This window comes from Chrysemys picta, chromosome 16 (assembly GCF_011386835.1).
Source record: "Chrysemys picta bellii isolate R12L10 chromosome 16, ASM1138683v2, whole genome shotgun sequence".
NCBI classification, from domain to species: domain Eukaryota; kingdom Metazoa; phylum Chordata; order Testudines; family Emydidae; genus Chrysemys; species Chrysemys picta.
Genome location: NC_088806.1, coordinates 185,615 through 203,548, shown reverse-complemented (window position 1 = coordinate 203,548; position 17,934 = coordinate 185,615). Strand labels below are relative to the sequence as shown.

General features: G+C 61.9%; 1 protein-coding gene across 4 annotated transcripts; it reads left to right on the top strand.

The window, feature by feature from the left end:
• Window positions 1-2,799: 2,799 nt before the first annotated feature.
• On the top strand, window positions 2,800-17,695 carry LOC101947482 (lysophosphatidic acid receptor 6-like). Of its 4 annotated transcripts, none has more exons than XM_065569045.1 (3): window positions 2,800-3,125; window positions 8,524-8,629; window positions 14,529-17,695. In XM_065569045.1, the coding sequence occupies exon 3, from the start codon at window positions 14,655-14,657 to the stop codon at window positions 15,663-15,665; it is 1,011 nt and encodes a 336-aa protein (XP_065425117.1). In that variant the 5' UTR covers window positions 2,800-3,125; window positions 8,524-8,629; window positions 14,529-14,654; the 3' UTR covers window positions 15,666-17,695. The 4 variants fall into 4 exon arrangements, with proteins under 4 accessions (XP_065425117.1, XP_065425118.1, XP_042702112.2 ...); XM_065569046.1 differs by lacking the exon at window positions 2,800-3,125 and adding an exon at window positions 4,123-4,431; XM_042846178.2 differs by lacking the exon at window positions 2,800-3,125 and adding an exon at window positions 5,057-5,407.
• Window positions 17,696-17,934: the final 239 nt, after the last annotated feature.

Genomic DNA, 17,934 nt, shown 5'->3' with positions numbered 1-17,934 from the left:
TGGGGGGCTGGGGGGTTGCAGGGCAGGGGAGGAGGTGGCTGGGGGGGGTGCAGGGCGGGGGAGGAGGTGCCTGGGAGTTGCAGGGTGGGGGAGGGAGTGGTTGGGGGGCTGTGGGGGTGCAGGGCAGGAGAGGAGGGATTTGGGGGGTGCAGGGCAGGGGAGGAGGTGGTTGGGGGGCTGGGGGGTTGCAGGGCAGCTGGGGAGGTGCAGGGCTGGGGAGGAGGCAGTTGTGGGGCTGGGGAGGTGCAGGGTGGGGGAGGAGGCGGTTGGGGGGCTGAGAGGTGCAGGGTGGAGGAGGGGGGGTTGGGAGGCTGCGGGGGGTGCAGGGTGGGGGAGGGGGGCTGTGCTGCCCTCCCCACAACTAACCCCCCCCACCCCCCAGCTGATGGTGTCCAAGGGGCACCACTTTCTGGACGAGCCGCCCTACGGCTCCGGGGTGCTGGTGGCCTGGGACCTGCAGGAGGTGAGACCTGGGGACTGAGGGGGGCAGGGGAGGGACTGGCTGTGTGGCCCATGGGGCCGGGGGAATGGGGGCTATGGGTGGTCAATGCACTGCAGGAGCATGGGACGGGGTCCTTGAGGACTGGGGTCTGTAGCGGGGTTTGGGGACCCTTCCAAGGGACCCGTGCGATAGCCGTGGGAGGTCCTGGGATGGAGCCAGATGGGGAAAGGGGCCGAGGCTGGCGGTGGTGGGGCTGGCACGGACCCCTGGGCACCACAGGGGTCCTGGGAAGTGGCGGGCAATGGGGGGGCTGTGGGGAGTTTGTTCCTTCTGGGGGCCCCCTGGGGGTGGGGTGTATGGAGTGCTGCAGGGATGTGGGTGCCGAACGTCCCAGGGGAAAGTCGGGGGGCTGGGGATGGGTTGGGGGTGACAGGCACCAGGGCCCTGCTGAGCAGAGTGGGATTATGGGGGGGCTGTGTTGGGGGGCTGAGGGAGCGCATTGGGGTGTCAGTGGTGGGATGGGGAGGGATCTGTCTCTCTCACCGACCGGCCCCTCCCTGTAGTGGTACCAGAGCTCTGACTACCCCCATCTTCACCCAATGCTGGATCGGGGGGCACGGGCCCCCCCCAGGCCACCCTCCCTCTGCACCCGCCGCTCAAGCGGCAGCTCGGGGACCTCGTCCAAGAGAACGTGGCCGAGGCCATTCAGCGCAACCCACCCTCCTCTGGGCTCCTGGGTGAGACCCCCCGCGGGACCGGCCAGGGACACCCCCTGGAAACCCCCCCAGAAACCTACCTCCACGATGGCCCAGGGACCCCCCGACACCCCCCTTGGCACCTGCCCCGGCACCCCCCCTGGAAACACCCCCACGACCGCCCAGGGACCCCTCCGGCACCTCCCCTGGAATCCCCACTCCACAACCGCCCAGGGACCCCCCGGTACCTCCCAGTAACTGCCCAGCACCCCCCTGCCCTGTGTGTGGCCCCTCAGGGGGCAGTGCCTGTACTTCCCCCCACGGGGCGGTGCCCCCTGGGGGCTGGGTGGGGCCTAGAGCGGCAGTGACCCCTGGGGGCCGGGTGGGCGCTGCCTGTATTCCCCCTATGGGGCGGTGCCCCCTGGACGCGAGGAGGGGCCGGGAGGGGCGGTGACCCCTGGGGGCGGGGAGCGGCGGTGACCCCTGGGGGCCGGGGGGGGCGCTGCCTGTATCCCACCATGGGGCGGTGACCCCGCTGATCCCGCTCTCTGCCCCCCAGGCCTGGTGCTGATGCGGTCCCTTTGCCGGCTGGCCCCTGTCCCAGCTCCTGCCTGATCGGTGCCAGGATATGGCCTGCGCTGGGCACCCGCCACCCACTGCGCTTCCCTGGTGCGGCGCACGAACCGCGGCTCCCCCGCCCATGTCGCCCTGCACGGGTGGGTCATGCTGCCGGGGCTCGGTGCCCCGCACTGCACGGAGGGGCCCCGGGGGGGGGGAGCGCCCTGCACTGCATGAGGGGCCCCGAGGGTGTGTGTGCGCTCCGCGCTGCACGGAGGGGCCCCGGGGTGTGTGTGCGCCCCGCGCTGCACGGGTGGCCCTGGTGGGGAGGGCGAGCACCCCACACTGCACGGGGAGGGCCCGGGGGGAGGGTGAGCGCCCCGCGCTGCACGGGGGGCCCCGGGGGGAGGGTGTGTGCCCCGCGCTGCAGGGGGGGCCCGAGGGGGTGAGCACCCCTCACTGCAGTTCCCCAGGGCAGATGCCCCCCCAGCCCCGTGCCTGCGCAGGGCGTGGGGGAAATGATGCAGCACTGGGAGCGATGGAGCAATCGCGCTGTGGGGAAGTGGCAGGGTGGGGCCTGCGGGGGGGCAGCGCTGGGGACTGGGGCTTCCTCCCCCCTCCCCCGCCGGAGTCAACCTAGATTACCGAACTTTCTGACCCCTAACCCCGCCCCTTCCCTGAGGCCCCGCCCCCTGCTCATTGCATTCCCCCTCCCTCGGTGGCTCGCTGTCCCCCACCCTCACTCACTGTCACTGGGTGGGGGTAGGGAGTTAGGGGGTGGGAGGGGGTGAGGGCTCGAACTGGGGGTGCGGGTTCTGGGGTGGGGTCAGAAATGAGGGGTTCAGGCTGCGGGAGGGGGCTCCAGGCTGGGGCAGGGAGTTGGGGCGTGGGAGGGTGCAGGCTCTGGGATGGGGGTGCAGGCTCTGGGGTGGGGCCAGGGATGAGGAGTTTGGGGTACAGGAGGGGGCTCTGGGTTTGGGGGGGGCTCAGGGCTGGGGCAGGGGGTTGGGGTGTGGGAGGGTGCAGGCTCTGGGATGGGGGTGCAGGCTCTGGGGTGGGGCCGGGGATGAGGAGTTTGGGGTACAGGAGGGGGCTCTGGGTTTGGGGGGGCTCAGGGCTGGGGCAGGGTGTTGGGGCGCAGGGTTGGGACGTGGGCTTACGTGGGGGGGCTCCTGGTGCAGCAGGGCTGAGGCCGGCTTCTTGCCTGTCCTGGGGCACCCCGCTGCACCCCAGAAGCAGCCAGCAACTCCGGGACCAAGGCAAGAGGGCCAGGAGGGACCATGTGCTGCCCCCCCAGCCCGTATTGGCCAGTTCCCGACAAATGGGAGAGCAGTGCCGGTACCCGGCACGGGGGCAGCGCAGGGAGACCTGTGGGGCACCCTCCCCACCCCGCCTAGGAGCCAGACTGGGGCGCAGCGCGGCCAGCACAGGTAGGGACTCGCCTGCCTTCGCCTTGCGGCACCGCAACCGGGTGCTGCCCGGAGCCGCCAGGGTCCCTTTCCGACCGGGGACCGGACACCTGGTCGCCCGAATTAAACCCCTTGGGCTGCCCTGCTTGGCCGCTGAGCAGGGACCGGGTCCTCTGGAACTGGGGGGGGGGTGGGGGGCGCTGGGTCCCCGTGGATCGGGGGTTGGGGCAGTGCCGGCGTGTCCCTGTTCTGAGCTATTTTTAAATAAATGTCTGTGGAACAACGCCCCCCACCACCACCGTGTTGCGGTTGCTGAACTTCCAGCTGAGCCCATAGACAGACCCCCCCACCCCTCAGCTGGGCACTCTGCCCCCTCCCTTAGCTCCCTGCCCCCCCAGCTGGGCACTCTGCCCCCTCCCTTAGCTCCCTGCCCCCCCAGCTGGGCGCTCTGCCCCCTCCCTTAGCTCCCTGCCCCCCCAGCTGGGCGCTCTGCCCCCTCCCTTAGCTCCCTGCCCCCCCAGCTGGGCGCGCTGCCCCCTCCCTTCGCTCCCTGCCCCCCCAGCTGGGCGCTCTGCCCCCTCCCTTAGCTCTCTGCCCCCCCAGCTGGGCGCGCTGCCCCCTCCCTTAGCTCCCTGCCCCCCCAGCTGGGCGCTCTGCCCCCTCCCTTCGCTCCCTGCCCCCCCAGCTGGGCGCGCTGCCCCCTCCCTTCGCTCCCTGCCCCCCCAGCTGGGCGCGCTGCCCCCTCCCTTAGCTCCCTGCCCCCCCAGCTGGGCGCTCTGCCCCCTCCCTTAGCTCCCTGCCCCCCCAGCTGGGCGTGCTGCCCCCTCCCTTCGCTCCCTGCCCCCCCAGCTGGGCGCGCTGCCCCCTCCCTTAGCTCCCTGCCCCCCCAGCTGGGCGCTCTGCCCCCTCCCTTAGCTCCCTGCCCCCCCAGCTGGGCGCGCTGCCCCCTCCCTTAGCTCCCTGCCCCCCCAGCTGGGCGCGCTGCAGCCTGCAGCTGCCTGGGTTTGCTGCACCCCACCCTACGAGCTCCAGGCCACCGCAGGCCCCCACCGCAGGCAGGGCCCCTCGCTTCAGCGCCTCCTGCCCACGGGCCCTGTGCAAACAGCTCCCAGTTCACAGCGAGGACAAGCCCCCGCCCCAGACCCCACCTCCTGCCTCGGGCAACCCGCCCCCAGGTCATCACAGAGTCACCAGGACCTGGGAGAGAACCCAGGAGTCCGGCCTCCCAGCCCCCCCCCCACTCCTTTTCCAGAGCTGGGGGTGGAACCCAGGAGTCCTAGCACCCAGCCCCCCTATCCCCCCAAAATAAAGGCTGTCGGGTTAACTGGTAAGTGCGCCCCTGAATAACTGCTGAGGAGTCGGGTATAGGGGGTTTGGGTGGGGGCCGGGAGCCAGGACGCCTGGGTTCTCTCCCCGGCTCTGGGAGGGGAGTGGGGGCTGGAGGGTTAGAGCAGAGGGGGCTGGGAGCCAGGACTCCTGGGTTCTCTCCCCGGCTCTGGGAGGGGATGGGGGGTTGGTAGGTTAGAGTGTGGGGGGGAGGTTGGGAGCAGGACTCCTGGGTTCTCTCCCCCTCTCTGGGAGGGGAGTGGGGGCTGGTGGGTTAGAGCATGGGGGCTGGGAGCCAGGACTCCTGGGTTCTCTCCCCGGCTCTGGGAGGGGAGGGGGGGCTGGTGGGTTGGAGCAGGGGGGCGCTGGGAGCCAGGACTCCTGGGTTCTCTCCCCGGCTCTGGGAAGGGAGTGGGGGCTGGTGGGTTAGAGCATGGGGGCTGGGAGCCAGGACTCCTGGGTTCTCTCCCCGGCTCTGGGAGGGGAGGGGGGCTGGTGGGTTGGAGCAGGGGGGCGCTGGGAGCCAGGACTCCTGGGTTCTCTCCCCGGCTCTGGGAGGGGAGGGGGGGCTGGTGGGTTGGAGCAGGGGGCTGGGAGCCAGGACTCCTGGGTTCTCTCTCCGGCTCTGGGAGGGGAGGGGAGGGGGGGGCTGGTGGGTTGGAGCAGGGGGGCCCTGGGAGCCAGGACTCCTGGGTTCTCCCCTTGGTGCTCCAGTTCCCCGCCCCGCCATGTCGCAGGGTGGCGGTGACCACGGGCACGGCTGCGGAACGGGCTGCTGCTGGCACCTCTGCCCCCGCATTGGGGTTTTTTTCACTCTCCTGTGATATTTTTGCTCTCAGGAAGCGCGAGCGGCTATGAAATGCTCTGCGCGCGGCAGGCACAATGGTGGCTGTGCTGAGCTGCTGCCGGGCTCGGTTCCTGCTTTCTCGTGCTGTGCCAGCAGCAGCGCGGGCCGGGGTGGGCAGAGGCCCTGCCAGGTGAGAGATCTTGCCACGGCTCAAGGCTGCTCCAGCCCAGAGGGGCCGAATGGGGAGGGGGGCATCAGGCAGGGTGAGGAGCCTGCAGAGATGGGGTGGGGGGCAGGCTGGCAGCGAGGGATGCCTGGGGTTAGGGGCTTGGCTGGGGGGTTGGTGTGGGGACGGGTGCGGGGTGTCCATCCGTGTCTGGCCCTTTGGCTTCCCCAGTGGGTCTGATCTGGAAGCGAATTTGGAGCGCGGCGGGGTGGGGAATGTTTGCCGTGAGCCGTGTCCTTTTGTCTGTTAGAACAACCCCCAACCCCTTCAGCTGAGGCCCCATCCCTCCCCACTGCCGTAGACACAAATCCTGGATAAACATGGTTTCCTCCAGTAGTGTACCCTGAGCCCCGGGAAATTGCTCTGGGGCTTATGCTGGGCTGGGCTGTGGTGTCGGAGGAGGCCGAACCTAGCTGTTCCCAGCACAGGGGCGGGCACACGGGGTCTCCGTGGGTGTGGGTGGGCACCCCGGGGACCCCCTCCCTCATCTGTCCCTGCAGAATGGCAGGCAGTATGGCATGGGGAGGCGAGTTGGACGAGAGCGGCGGAGACGCCTGCGTTACGATGCCGAGGTCCCGGGTTTGAGCCTTGGTGCTGATGACCCAGGGCACAGTGTTTTGAATCGGTCTCGCTGCTTTCGCAAGGCTTGGAGCTGGGCCGGAGGCCATTGGCTATTGTACTTCATCCAGGTCATCGATGAAGTACATTGATGAAGTCAACTACCTGAAGGGGGGTTCCAAAGAGGATGGAGCTCAGCTGTTCTCAGATGACAGAACAAGGAGCAATGGTCTCAAGTTGCAGTGGGAGAGGTTTAGATTGGATATTAGGAAAAACTTTTTCACTAGGAGGGTGGTGAAGCACTGGAATGGGTTCCCAAGAGAGGTGGTGGAATCTCCTTCCTTAGAGGTTTTTAAGGCCCAGCTTGACAAAGCCCTGGCTGGGATGATTTAGTTGGGAATTGGTCCTGCTTTGAGCAGGGGGTTGGACTAGATACCTCCTGAGGTCCCTTCCAACCCTGATCTTCTATGAGTCTATGAAGATAAACTCCCTGCTGATGCAGTGGCGGGGAGGGGGAAGGAAGCAAAGACTGGCAGATAATTGGTACATAAGTGTTAGGCCGGGCCAGGCGTACGGCGCTAAGCCGGGCCCAGCCAAACCCCGTGAGATGGATAACACAGCCGGGGCGCAGCGGTACACCGGGGAATGAGGAAGCCAGGCTGTACTGCAGCACGGGGGCCTGAATCCTGGATAGTGGCGCCTGGAAAGGACTTAGGGGGCAAACAGTTCCACACGCGTGCCCAGCGCGATGCTGGGGGGAAAGGGCCATGAATGTGACCCTTGGATGGAGAAACGGGTGGAGTGAGAGCAGCAGGGCGGGGAGTTTACACGGCGCTGCTCAGATGGACAGGGCCAGCTTTAGCAAGAGCGGGGCCCGATTCCTGGGGGCGGGGCTTGCCGCAAGCCCCGCCCCCAGGAATCGAGCCGCGCTCCGGCCAGGGTCACCAGGCTTGAGTCCGGCCCAGAGCCGCTCGGCGGTCGGAGTCGAGCAGAGCCGCGGGGCTGGGCTGGACCCGAGCCGCGCCGTGACGCGGGGGCTGGGGTGGAGCCAAGTCGGGCCGGAGCTGCTGGGGCGCGGGGCCCTCTTAGCGCGGGACCCAATTTGGCTGAATCGGCCTAAAGCCGGCCCTGGAGATGGATACTGGCTACTGCGCCCAGCTCTGCTCTCCGGGTTATCAAGGGGAGGCTGAAAAGTTGGCGAGGAGGCAGAAAAAGGGATTCAGGATTCAAGGGCTGGAGAAACGTCTTTACAGCGAGGGACTCAATCCGTTTAGCTTCTCAAAAAATCAGAATGACTCAATTCCGGTGTCTACTTAGCTTCCTGGGGAGAAAATACCAGGTACTAACAGGGGTCTTTAACATAGCAGAGAAAGACCGAGTGAGAGCCAATGGCTGGACCTTAAAGCCAGACAAATTCTGGCTAGAAATCACAATTGTTCACAGTGCGGGTGATTAACTGTGGGAACAAACGCCCCCGAGCAGTGGCGGATGGTCCCTCTCTCGGACTGGAGCTTTCTGGGAGATGCTTTAGGGACTGGGCCCCGTGCAGGGCCTAGGTGGCCAGGGCTATGCAGGAGACCCTGCCCGTGTAATGGTTTCCTAGGCGACTGGCTGATTGAATGAACCCTTCTGCAGGGCAGGGGGCAGGTCGGCAGACTTCTCTCTCTTGGTGGCTTGTGGGGGTGAGGACATCACTGGCAGTTTGCTCTGACAGGTTTAACATAGGGCCCGATGACTTAACGCTTTTCTCGCCTGTGATATTTCCGGCCATGGCCGTTTTCAGAGGTGTGATGGCACGTTGACAGCTGTGAACGCTTTGAAGAGCGGAGCAGCTGTTTTCGGTTCGGGGCTCAAACTCAGTCCAGGGAAGCCGCCCGCGTCCTGTTTCCAGGGCTCGAAAACGGCTGTTGCCACTTCCTAGCGTCTCTCAGCTGCCCTCTACGTAACCCCTGCACAAAGCTTCTGAAGTAAAATCTGAGGCCCGGATCCTCAAAGGTGTTTAGGCACCGAACGCCTGTTAAAATAAAGGGAGTGAGGGGGCCGGAGCAGGGCCTGAACTTGTGCCTGGCTTTCAGAGCACTTGGTGATACCAGCTGTCAAACCGGACGCTCTGCTCGCAGGGCAAAAGCTTCCAGCAGAATCCCCCTTTTGCAGAGAGCAATAAAGGGCCCGACACACATTTCTCGAAACCTGCCCAGGGCAGTTTCTCACGGTGCACGGATGCTGCCGAGGGCCGCAGCACGTCGTGTGTTCTGGTGCCAGGCTGCCGGCAAACACGCTGGCTTGCCACCGGGTACAAGGCCTTTGCGTCAGCTCGGCTCAGGCCACAGTGGAGCGCCAGCCAGTTTTTTACCCTCAGGAAGGATTTCAGTCTTGGTTCCCCAAAGGGGCCGTGGGTGCCGGACACCAGCTGGGATCAGTCCCAAGGAGTGAGAACGGTTAGGAGAGGCAGAGTCTGCGCCCTCGGCCTGCGCTGTGTAAGAATGGCAACACTTGGATGATTTCCCATGATTTTATTTTAGGGGGGGAGCTGATTCTTGGGAAACCTTCGCACAAACGGCCTCAAATCTGGACCAGTGACATGACCCGGGATCCCCGTGAGGCCCAGCGATTTTCACATCAATCCAAGTAAGCGGCCAGGTTTTCGAGCACGTAGAAAAAACGGGTGTTAAAGATTCACAGAGTATCAATCTTAACCATAATGGTGCATCCTTCCCTCCCTCCATCCGTCCCTCCCTCTTTCCATCCCTCTGTCCATCCGTCCTTCCCTCCTTCCATCCCTCCCTCATTCCTTCCTCCTTCCGTCCATCCATCCATCCATCCCTCCGTCCCTCCCTCTTTCCATCCCTCTGCCCATCCTTCCCTCCTTCCATCCATCCCTCATTCCTTCCTCCTTCCCTCCATCCATCCGTCCCTCCGTCCCTCCCTCTTTCCATCCCTCTGTCCATCCTTCCCTCCTTCCATCCATCCCTCATTCCTTCCTCCTTCTGTCCATCCCTCCCTCCCTCTGTCCATCCATCCTTCCCTCCATCTCTCCCTCCCTCCTTCCATCCTTCCCTCCTTCCTTCCGAATGATTTCCTTCTCCCTGCACCAGGAGCTTTCTGGAACCTGACTCCCGGTCGCAGGCTCAGTTCTCTGGTGCAGGCTTCATCTCCCAGGGCTGTTCACCGCCCCCACCACCACCCCACACACATGCAATCTCTGAGCGAGCAGACCCAAAGCAGGCCCTGAGCCACAGACAAACACAAACAGACTCAGCCGATAGCATCTTTGCACAATCCCCCGACGGACGGACGTGGTGGTGGTGGAGGGGCGGACGGGGTTTGTGGCTCAACTTGCTGTAACTTCTGAGAGTGAAACATGAGGCCGAGTCCTGCTACAGTACCCCCACTGGTGCCTCTCAATCCCGACCTGCTGCAGCCCTCTGCTAGCCCAGCCCTGGGTCCCCTTCCCCCAGCTCTGCTGGTGTCCCTCAAGCATGCACGAGACCTCACCTCCCCATGCCTTGGCTGAGAACCGGATGATAACAGAGGAAAGATAATTCCTTCAAAGTGTCTTGTCTGCACAAATGCTGACCTGTTTTTTCCTCTCCCTGCGCGAGGTTGCCCCCCAGTGCTGCCTACAATCTGTGGCTGCTGAATCGGCCGTGACATTGGAGGTGTGGCAAACAGCTTGACATGGCTCAGCCACCCTCACAGCCTTTGGAGAGATGTGGGGCCAGAGGCCAGGACTTTGTTCAGCCAAACGCCTAGTAAACTGCCCGGCTCAGATTCCCTCACCCCCAAGGGCTTAGCTATTGCCCATGCAACTGCCTCTTAACGTGGATTTGTTAACAACAGCTGTTCTGTTCCCCCGGGCAGATTGATTTAAATCCAAGTGAGTCAAGCCACTGACACAAATCAGCAAGCAGGAAATCTTGTTTTAAATCATCAGTTTAAATCTTCTTTTGCCTTTGTACTTAAAGAAAGGTAGATTCTCATTGGTTGGTATAATTTGGTCCTTCTTTTTGCTAACCAGGATGATACAGTGTATCTATCCACATTTAGTTAAGCAGTTATACAGCATAACATACTTTTATCCAGTCCTCATCTGAACGTTTATTGTTATGCTATGTTAGAAAATGGTGAATGACACATTTCCTATTGACGAGATGAGGAACTTCTTACTCGTGGTTTGGTCACGCTGCATTTGGGTGGAAACTGGAATTCAATTAAAAATGCACAAAACCAACATTTTAAATTTGTTTTTATTGCATAAATCAAACTAGTTTACACGTGCTGGACACGTGAAGAGAAAAAGGAAGTTTATCAAAATATGTTTTGCATTTAAAACTGATGGATTTGTTAAACAAAGGAACTATTGGTATCTGCAGTTAAGTGAAGCAAACTTATTGTTTCTGGTCACCTCACCCTTCACAATTTTAGAACTAGTAGATCTCATCCTCACACCTAGTTTTTATTCAGCTATTGGAAGAGGAAAAACAAGCTTTCCTGCTTTTTCAACTCCCAATCCACGTCACATAGAATCATAGAATATCAGCATTGGAAGAGATCTCAGGAGGTCATCTAATCCCACCCCCTGCTCAAAGCTTTGAACTGAACTAGTTGAATAAACTTCAGTGAAGAAAATATTCCCTCTGCACCTCCTGAAGAAGCTCCTGGCGTCACAAGCTGGCTTAGTATGTCAACAAACTCTGGTTTCTCGGTGCTTAACCAGTGACATCCACCAGTTCAGGGGTTTCCTGTTCTGCTTGAATATTGTTGCCCCTGTTGACCTGAGTCATTCACCAATATTCGGGTTGCAGTGGGTTGTTTCCATTAGGGGGGAGAAACTGATGATGGACTCAGGCATTTATTTGAAGCCACCCTGTTTCTTTACAAAGAACCGCAGCCAGCCCTCTGCTCAAAAGCTCCTGCGCTTCGCCGTTTCTCGGTGCTTCTCTGGCTGTCTCTGGGGGCTTCCTGCTGTTAGTTCTCTGTGTGCTGCTGTGGCCTTTCTGCACGGACCCAGACCCGGCTCCCTCCCTCCAACAATCAGCTTTCTCATCTCAAGGAGAGCCCTGCAGACTTGGGCTTGGTTTTGTGTGGGTGGCTCCTAGTGTTTCGGGTGTCTGTTTCACAAAGGGGCTCTGTGGCTTTGTACATTTGTCGTGAATTCAGGATGGCTGCCACACCCACCAGCTTCAATTAGGCTTTGCTCAATCCCCAGCATAACAGGGTTATTTTTAAAAATAATTTACATGATTTTAATACATTATAGTGCCCCTCAATCCTGGATCGCAGTCCCTGCTAGCCCTGCCCTGCCCCCCACCTCCCCGAGCTCTGCTGGTGCCCCTCACTCCCGACCCGCAGCCCCTGCTAGCCCAGCCCTGTCGGTGCCCCTCACTCCCGACCCGCAGCCCCTGCTAGCCCAGCCCTGTCGGTGCCCCTCACTCCCGACCCGCAGCCCCTGCTAGCCCAGCCCTGTCGGTGCCCCTCACTCCCGACCCGCAACCCCTGCTAGCCCAGCGCTGTCGGTGCCCCTCACTCCCGACCCGCAGCCCCTGCTAGCCCAGCCCTGTCGGTGCCCCTCACTCCCGACCCGCAGCCCCTGCTAGCCCAGCCCTGTCGGTGCCCCTCACTCCTGACCCGCAGCCCCTGCTAGCCCAGCCCTGTCGGTGCCCCTCACTCCCGACCCGCAGCCCCTGCTAGCCCAGCCCTGTCGGTGCCCCTCACTGCCGACCCGCAGCCCCTGCTAGCCCAGCCCTGTCGGTGCCCCTCACTCCCGACCCGCAGCCCCTGCTAGCCCAGCCCTGTCGGTGCCCCTCACTCCTGACCCGCAGCCCCTGCTAGCCCAGCCCTGCCCCCCCCATGCCCTGCCGGTGCCCCTCATTCCTGACCCGCAGCCCCTGCTAGCCCAGCCCGAGGTTCTCCTTGTAGTGGTGCTCTGTACAGGGTGAGTTTCATAGGCCAGATGGGTCCATTGTGATCCTCTCCTCTTCCCTGACACAAGCCACAGGACTCCCCCCTATTTAGGGTGTGAAAGCAGGGGCTTGGTGTTCGGCAGAACCGGGCCCTGGCCGAGCTCTCTTCCCCCACAGCCCCCTGCCCAGCTGAAGTGGGGAGCTCCAGGTGCTCAGTGGTGCTGAGGAGCAGATCCAGGTTTGGCTCTTATCTGGCTGTGCCTCAAGCCCCTGTGGTTTCTCTGAAGAGACTTCTGCTTTTCTGCATCAGCCACCCCTGCTTGCGTGACTTCACCCTGCCCCTCCCACTGCCCTGTCTATCCATCCGTCTGTTTTCATTCACTTGGGCAGGGACGGTCGTCTGGGCCTAGCGTCTGCCCAGCGCCGGGCATAGCAGACCCTAACCCCTGACTCGGGCTCCCTGTGGGGGGCCGCAGCACAGACAGTCTAGCTACAATGGGCCAGGTGGTCCTGCGATAGAAAATGGGATGTGATCTCTTTAGCGTCACAGAGGGATGGTTAAAGACCAGGAAGAAACCGACTGTGGGGGGTCGGTTATCCCACATCTGCTACCGCGGGGTCTCATGCCAGGGTGTCAAGATGGGTCTCCGTTCTGGTCCAGCGTGGTGTTGCCTAAGGATCTCTGCCCGTAAGTACCAGCTCTAGCAAATGGGCTCTCTCTCCACGAGAGGCTTCCACAACAACAGACGTTTTTTGTGCATGTTGAAATTTTTCAGGGGTTTTGGCCAACTGAAAAATTTGACAAATCCCCCACAAGGGTCGTTGACAATGGACGTTTCCAGTTCAACCCAAAAGCCATTTTCCACTGGAAAAGATTTTTCTACCCTCTCTGCGAAGTCGCTGAACGAAGAGATGTCTGGTCCTTGCGTTCTCCTTTATCCACCAGGAAAAGGCAGAACAAGATGCAACAGCTGGACAAATTCACACTGAAAACAAGTAGCCAAGGTTCAGAAGGGACAGGAATTAACCTCAGGACTGTGGTGTATTGAAAATTGTATTGCAATCAGGGCCGGCTCCAGGCCCCAGCCGAGCAAGCTGGTGCTTGGGGCGGCAGATTGAACGAGGCGGCGTTCCGCCCAATCCTAGGGCGGCACGGCCGCGTTTTTTTGTTCTGCTCTGGCCGCCCTGTAGGGGGCGGTGGCGCAGAGGATGGGAGCTCCCTGCAGCAAGCCCGGCAGGGCAGCCCACGTCCTTCCCTCCCAGCCGACCAGAGCGGAGCCCTCCTGGCAGGCGGCGCAGCGGGAGGGGCCACATGGCAGTGCCCCGCTGTAGCCCTGGCCACCTCCCTCCCCTCTCCCCCCACTAGCTGGTCCCCCGGCACCCGCGCTCCGGCCGCGGTGCAGGTTTTTTTCCCCTCTTTGCCGTTCTGGCCGCCCCGTTTTTTTTTGCTTGGGGCGGCCAAAAAGCCAGAGCCGGCCCTGATTGCAGTTATAAGCTGTCACTTTAAATCACAGAATCTCAGGGTTGGAAGGGACCTCAGGAGGTGTCTAGTCCCACTCCCTGCACAAAGCAGGACCAATCCCCATCTAAATCATCCCAGCCAGGGCTTTGTCAAGCCGGGCCTTAAACACCTCCAAGGAAGGAGATTCCACCACCTCCCTAGGTAACGCATTCCAGTGCTTCACCACCCTCCTAGTGACATAGTGTTTCCTAATATCCAACCTAAACCTCTCCCACTGCAACTTGAGACCATTGCTCCTTGTTCTGTCATCTGCCACCACTGAGAACAGCCGAGCTCCATCCCCTTTGGAACCCCCCTTCAGGCAGTTGAAGGCTGCTATCAAATCCCCCCTCATTCTTCTCTTCTGCAGACTAAACAAGCCCAGTTCCCTCAGCCTCTCCTCAGAAGTCATGTGCTCCAGCACCCTGATAATTTTTGTTGCCCTCCACTGGACACTTTCCAATTTGTCCACATCCCTTCTGTAGCCGGGGGACCAAAACTGGACTCAGTACTCCAGCTGAGGCCTCACCAGTGCCGAATAGAGGGGAACGATCACGTCCCTCGATCTGCTGGCAATGCCCTTACTTATACAGACCAATATGCTGTTGGCCGCCTTGGCAACAAGGGCACACTGCTGACTCAGGGGTTTTCCTGGTCCTACTTGCAGGCTGGGGGCTCTGTAGGGAAGCAGGTGATCTGTGTCTAGCATTGGCCAGTCTGCAGATGGCCTACCGCAAAAATGGGGTGAGTTGGGCCTTTCTACCTTATGGCGCAGCCTGCTTTGTCTCTCTCTGTTTGGGTGTGTGTGTGCCGGGGCTCTGGATTCTAAGAAGTAAACTCATGTTACTTTGCAACCGTCCAGCAAGAGTATTTTATGTTTTTTATTTAACAAGTGTGTGCCCCTGCACACGCGTGCCATGATCAGACAGGGACCAACTGAGTCAGGGCTGGGGGCGGATTCTCCAGCATGTGGAAATTAGGCATTTCTTTCTTACAGCTCCTCAGATCTGGGTTGTATTCAGGAGCCCGGTGCTGGGGCGATGCGGGAGCCCAGAAGGGTCCCACAAATCTATTTCATCCTGGGCCAGTGGGACAAACTCACCTGTTCCCTGCTTTCTCCTAGGTTGAGGACGGGCGGCGCTTGGAGAGATCGTGGGTCACGGAGCCACGTGGGGGGCAGCAGCCGGTGCTCGGCGGGACAGATACTGCCCGAGCTTGTCCCTCACATGATCTGGAGCTTCACAACAAGATGACCTCCAACTGCAACAACAGCAGCAGCTTGATGGACCCGGTCTTTGTGGGGCTCTACACCCTCATCTTCACGCTGGGGCTGGTGCTCAACCTGGCCGCGCTCTACATCTTCTTCCGCTGCAGCAGCATCCGCTCCCTCACCACCGTCTACATGAAGAACCTGGCCGTCTCCGACCTGCTGCTGGTGGTGTCCCTGCCCGTCCGGATCTATTACTATAGCCGGCGGCCCTGCCTGGGGGACCAGGTCTGCGAGATCACGGGGCTGCTGCTGCTGGTCAACATGTACGGGAGCATCTTCCTGCTGACCTGCATCAGCTGGGACCGCTGCATGGCCGTCTGCTTCCCCATGCACCCCCGGGTCAAGGCGCTGCGCAAACAGGCCAAGTATATCTGCCTGGGCGTCTGGCTGCTGAGCTGTGCCGGCACCGTGCCCACCTATTTCACCCAGGCTAAGGGAGAACGGATGGAACACTGCTTTGACAACAAGCCCAAGTACGTCACCCAGCCCAGCGTGTCCTCGGCCATGGCGCTGTGCTTCGTCCTGCCGCTGCTGGTCATGGTGGTCTGCTCCTGGGCCCTGCTCCGAGCCATCCGCCGCAGCGCGGCCGCCCAGATGGAGCTGGTGAACAGCGCCAAGATCCGCAGCATGATCGTGGCCAACGTCACCATCTTCCTGGGCTGCTTCCTGCCTTTCCACCTGGTGCTGATCTGCTACCAGGTGGAAGCCCTGCGGGGTGAGATGCTGGAGTTTTCCTACCGCTGCACCTTGCTGGTGGCCTCCGCCAACGCCGCCCTGGACCCGCTGGCCTATTACTTCGCCACCGAGACCTTCCAGCGCATGGTGGTGATGGACAATCTGCGCAAGGCCTGGGGCTTTCACACCGACAGCGCCGAGGGGCAGAGCCGCTCCCAGACGGCGCTTAGGCAGTGCATCTACTTGCAGAACATCATGGCCGTGCCTAACAGCACCCCACTGGTGGGCAGCCCCAGCTGGGAGCCCAGGAGCTAACGGGCCCTGGGACTGGGCTGCCCTCGCCACACAGGGTCCCCTGGGCAGGGCACAGGACAGTGGGACGTGCATGAGCAGGGCTGGAAGCAAGGGAGGAGGGCAGTTTGGTATGTGGGCGTCGCAGGTTGGGTTTGTGCTGGGACGAGGGGTGTCGCTGGCTCGGGTTACGATGGGCACTGGGACGTTGCAGGCTGCGTTTGCGCCAGGCGCTGGGACAGGGGCATCGTGGGCTCAGGGTGTGCTGGGCACTGGTGTAACCCACACACCTCCTGGGCATGGTGCTCTGTCCCGTCTAGTGGCACCAAGACCGCCTAGAGGTTAATGAGTCTGCTACAGCTTTAGCAAACAGCCAGCTGGCTTTTAGCTCATGCAGTAGAGGCTCCAGCACTAAGCTTCAGAGGTCCCAGGTTCGATCCCACCCGCCGCCGACCGGGGTCTGTCAGCGTTACGCTGGGTTTGCACCGGGCGCTGGGCTCAGGTAGCACTGGGAGCTGGTGGTGGCAGTCCCTCGGCTAGGGAGACGTAGCGCTCAGAGCCTTGCCTGGGTCCCATCTTGGTCTCATCCGTGGGAGGTGTTAGAATCAGCAACGGCCCAGCTGTGAACTGTCACCTTGAGCTGCCCGGGGCTCGCAGCCCCATCTCCTCACCACGGGGCCCAGGGACCCCGAGCTCCCCTTTCCCCCAGCCCAGCTGTTGGCCTCTGGGGGGGGGGGGAGTGTGTGTGTGTGTGTGTGTGTGAGAGAGAAATTGGGTGGAGGGCGGCTGTTAATTTGGGCTGAGCCTCCGCGGTCGTGGCATGGGGAGGTGTCTCCTGGGTTACAACTTTGCTTCTCCCTCCTGGCCCTTCTGCTGCAGCCTGGGGGCCAGCTCGGTGCAGCGTTTCCGCAGTGCCTGCCGGCGGGGTTTGCCCTGAGGTTTCATGCCCAGGCTCCTGGCAAAGGTAGCAGGAATTTCCCCCTCCCCGAGCAGCAAGTGCTTGCGGTTAAACTGATCCGGTGCCACAGCTGGGCGGACCTCGCCTGCAGAGGATGACTCAGGGCTTGAGCAGTGGCTGCTCCTGCTCTGAGCTCCAGGGGTCCCCGGTTCGGTCCCCCGGCTGTCGGTCATCACACAGGCATTTCTACTCCGAGCAGCGTCCGAACCCCAGTGTCCCATCTGGGCCAGCACCACACCCAGAGCCTGAGCATCAGAAATTCAGCCTGGGCCAGCCGGGACCGCTGAAATGGGCTTTAAGCTGCACAGGGTAGGGCCAGATTTCACAGAGGCGCAGCTCCCAGCTGGGTGCATCGAAGAAGCTTTGTCTGCTGGGGGTTTGACCCTCTGGGAGCTTGAAATTCTGGCCTTTAACTACTCGGCCTGGCCAGTCCTGACTCTGCACCGGGGTTTGGAACAGTCGCTGCTACAGCACGGGGGAGCGGCCAGGGAGCTGGTGCTAAGAAGGACGTCTCACCCCCAGCCTCGTGTTTATGATGGGGAACCGGGACTCAGGTTCTGTTCCTGACTCTAGGCGGGAAGCGGGAACGAAGGATTACGCCCAAACTCCTGCCGAGCGTGTGCCAAGTCCCATCCCCGCTTGGCGGCTCGGGGGTCCCTGGCGGTGTAATGGAGTTAACGCCGCCTGACCTCGGGGGGTGTGTTTGTTTGCACGCTTGAGGTGCCGGGGGCCCGGTGGAGCCTCACGGCCTGGCAAAGGGGCCGGAACTCATCCACTTTGTGACATTTGCACTTTAGTGCCGGCCCAGGAGGCAATGACCACGGCGGGCTAGATGGTGGTATCCAGGGGTTGCCCCATTTCCCTTCCCGCTCTGCAGGCTATTCCAGCACAGGCTGGTCACGCAGCCAGGAACCTCCCCTGGGGAAGGAGGAACAGGCGGGTGTCTGGGGGGCGGGGGGTTAGAAATAATGCAGGAGAGTGAGGGGCTGGACAGGGGAGTGGCTGGGCCTGGTCCTTCTATTTGCAGCGACTCATCTCCGGCTCTGATGGGGCTGGTTCTTTTAAAGCAGCAGCAAATAAAACAATTTTGAAGCAAGAGGCAAGTGTGACACTTGTGACACAGGGCACTGGGGGCACTGCTGGGGTGGGGTGGGGTGGGGTGGGGGGCCTCAGGCAGGAAGCATGGCTGCTACCCCCCCCCCTGCACAGTGCTCCCAGCCCTTCCACCCACCCCTCTGCCTCTGAGTCTGGTGCCTTTTGCTGCTACGGGGCAGGGGGCCCAGCAACAGAGCAAGCGGCCTGTGAACTGGTTTGGTTTATGTGTGAGCGTGTCCG

Coding starts and splice junctions, on each gene's coding strand:
- LOC101947482 (XM_065569045.1), top strand. CDS start 14,655: ATGACCTCCAACTGCAACAACAGCAGCAGCTTGATGGACCCGGTCTTT.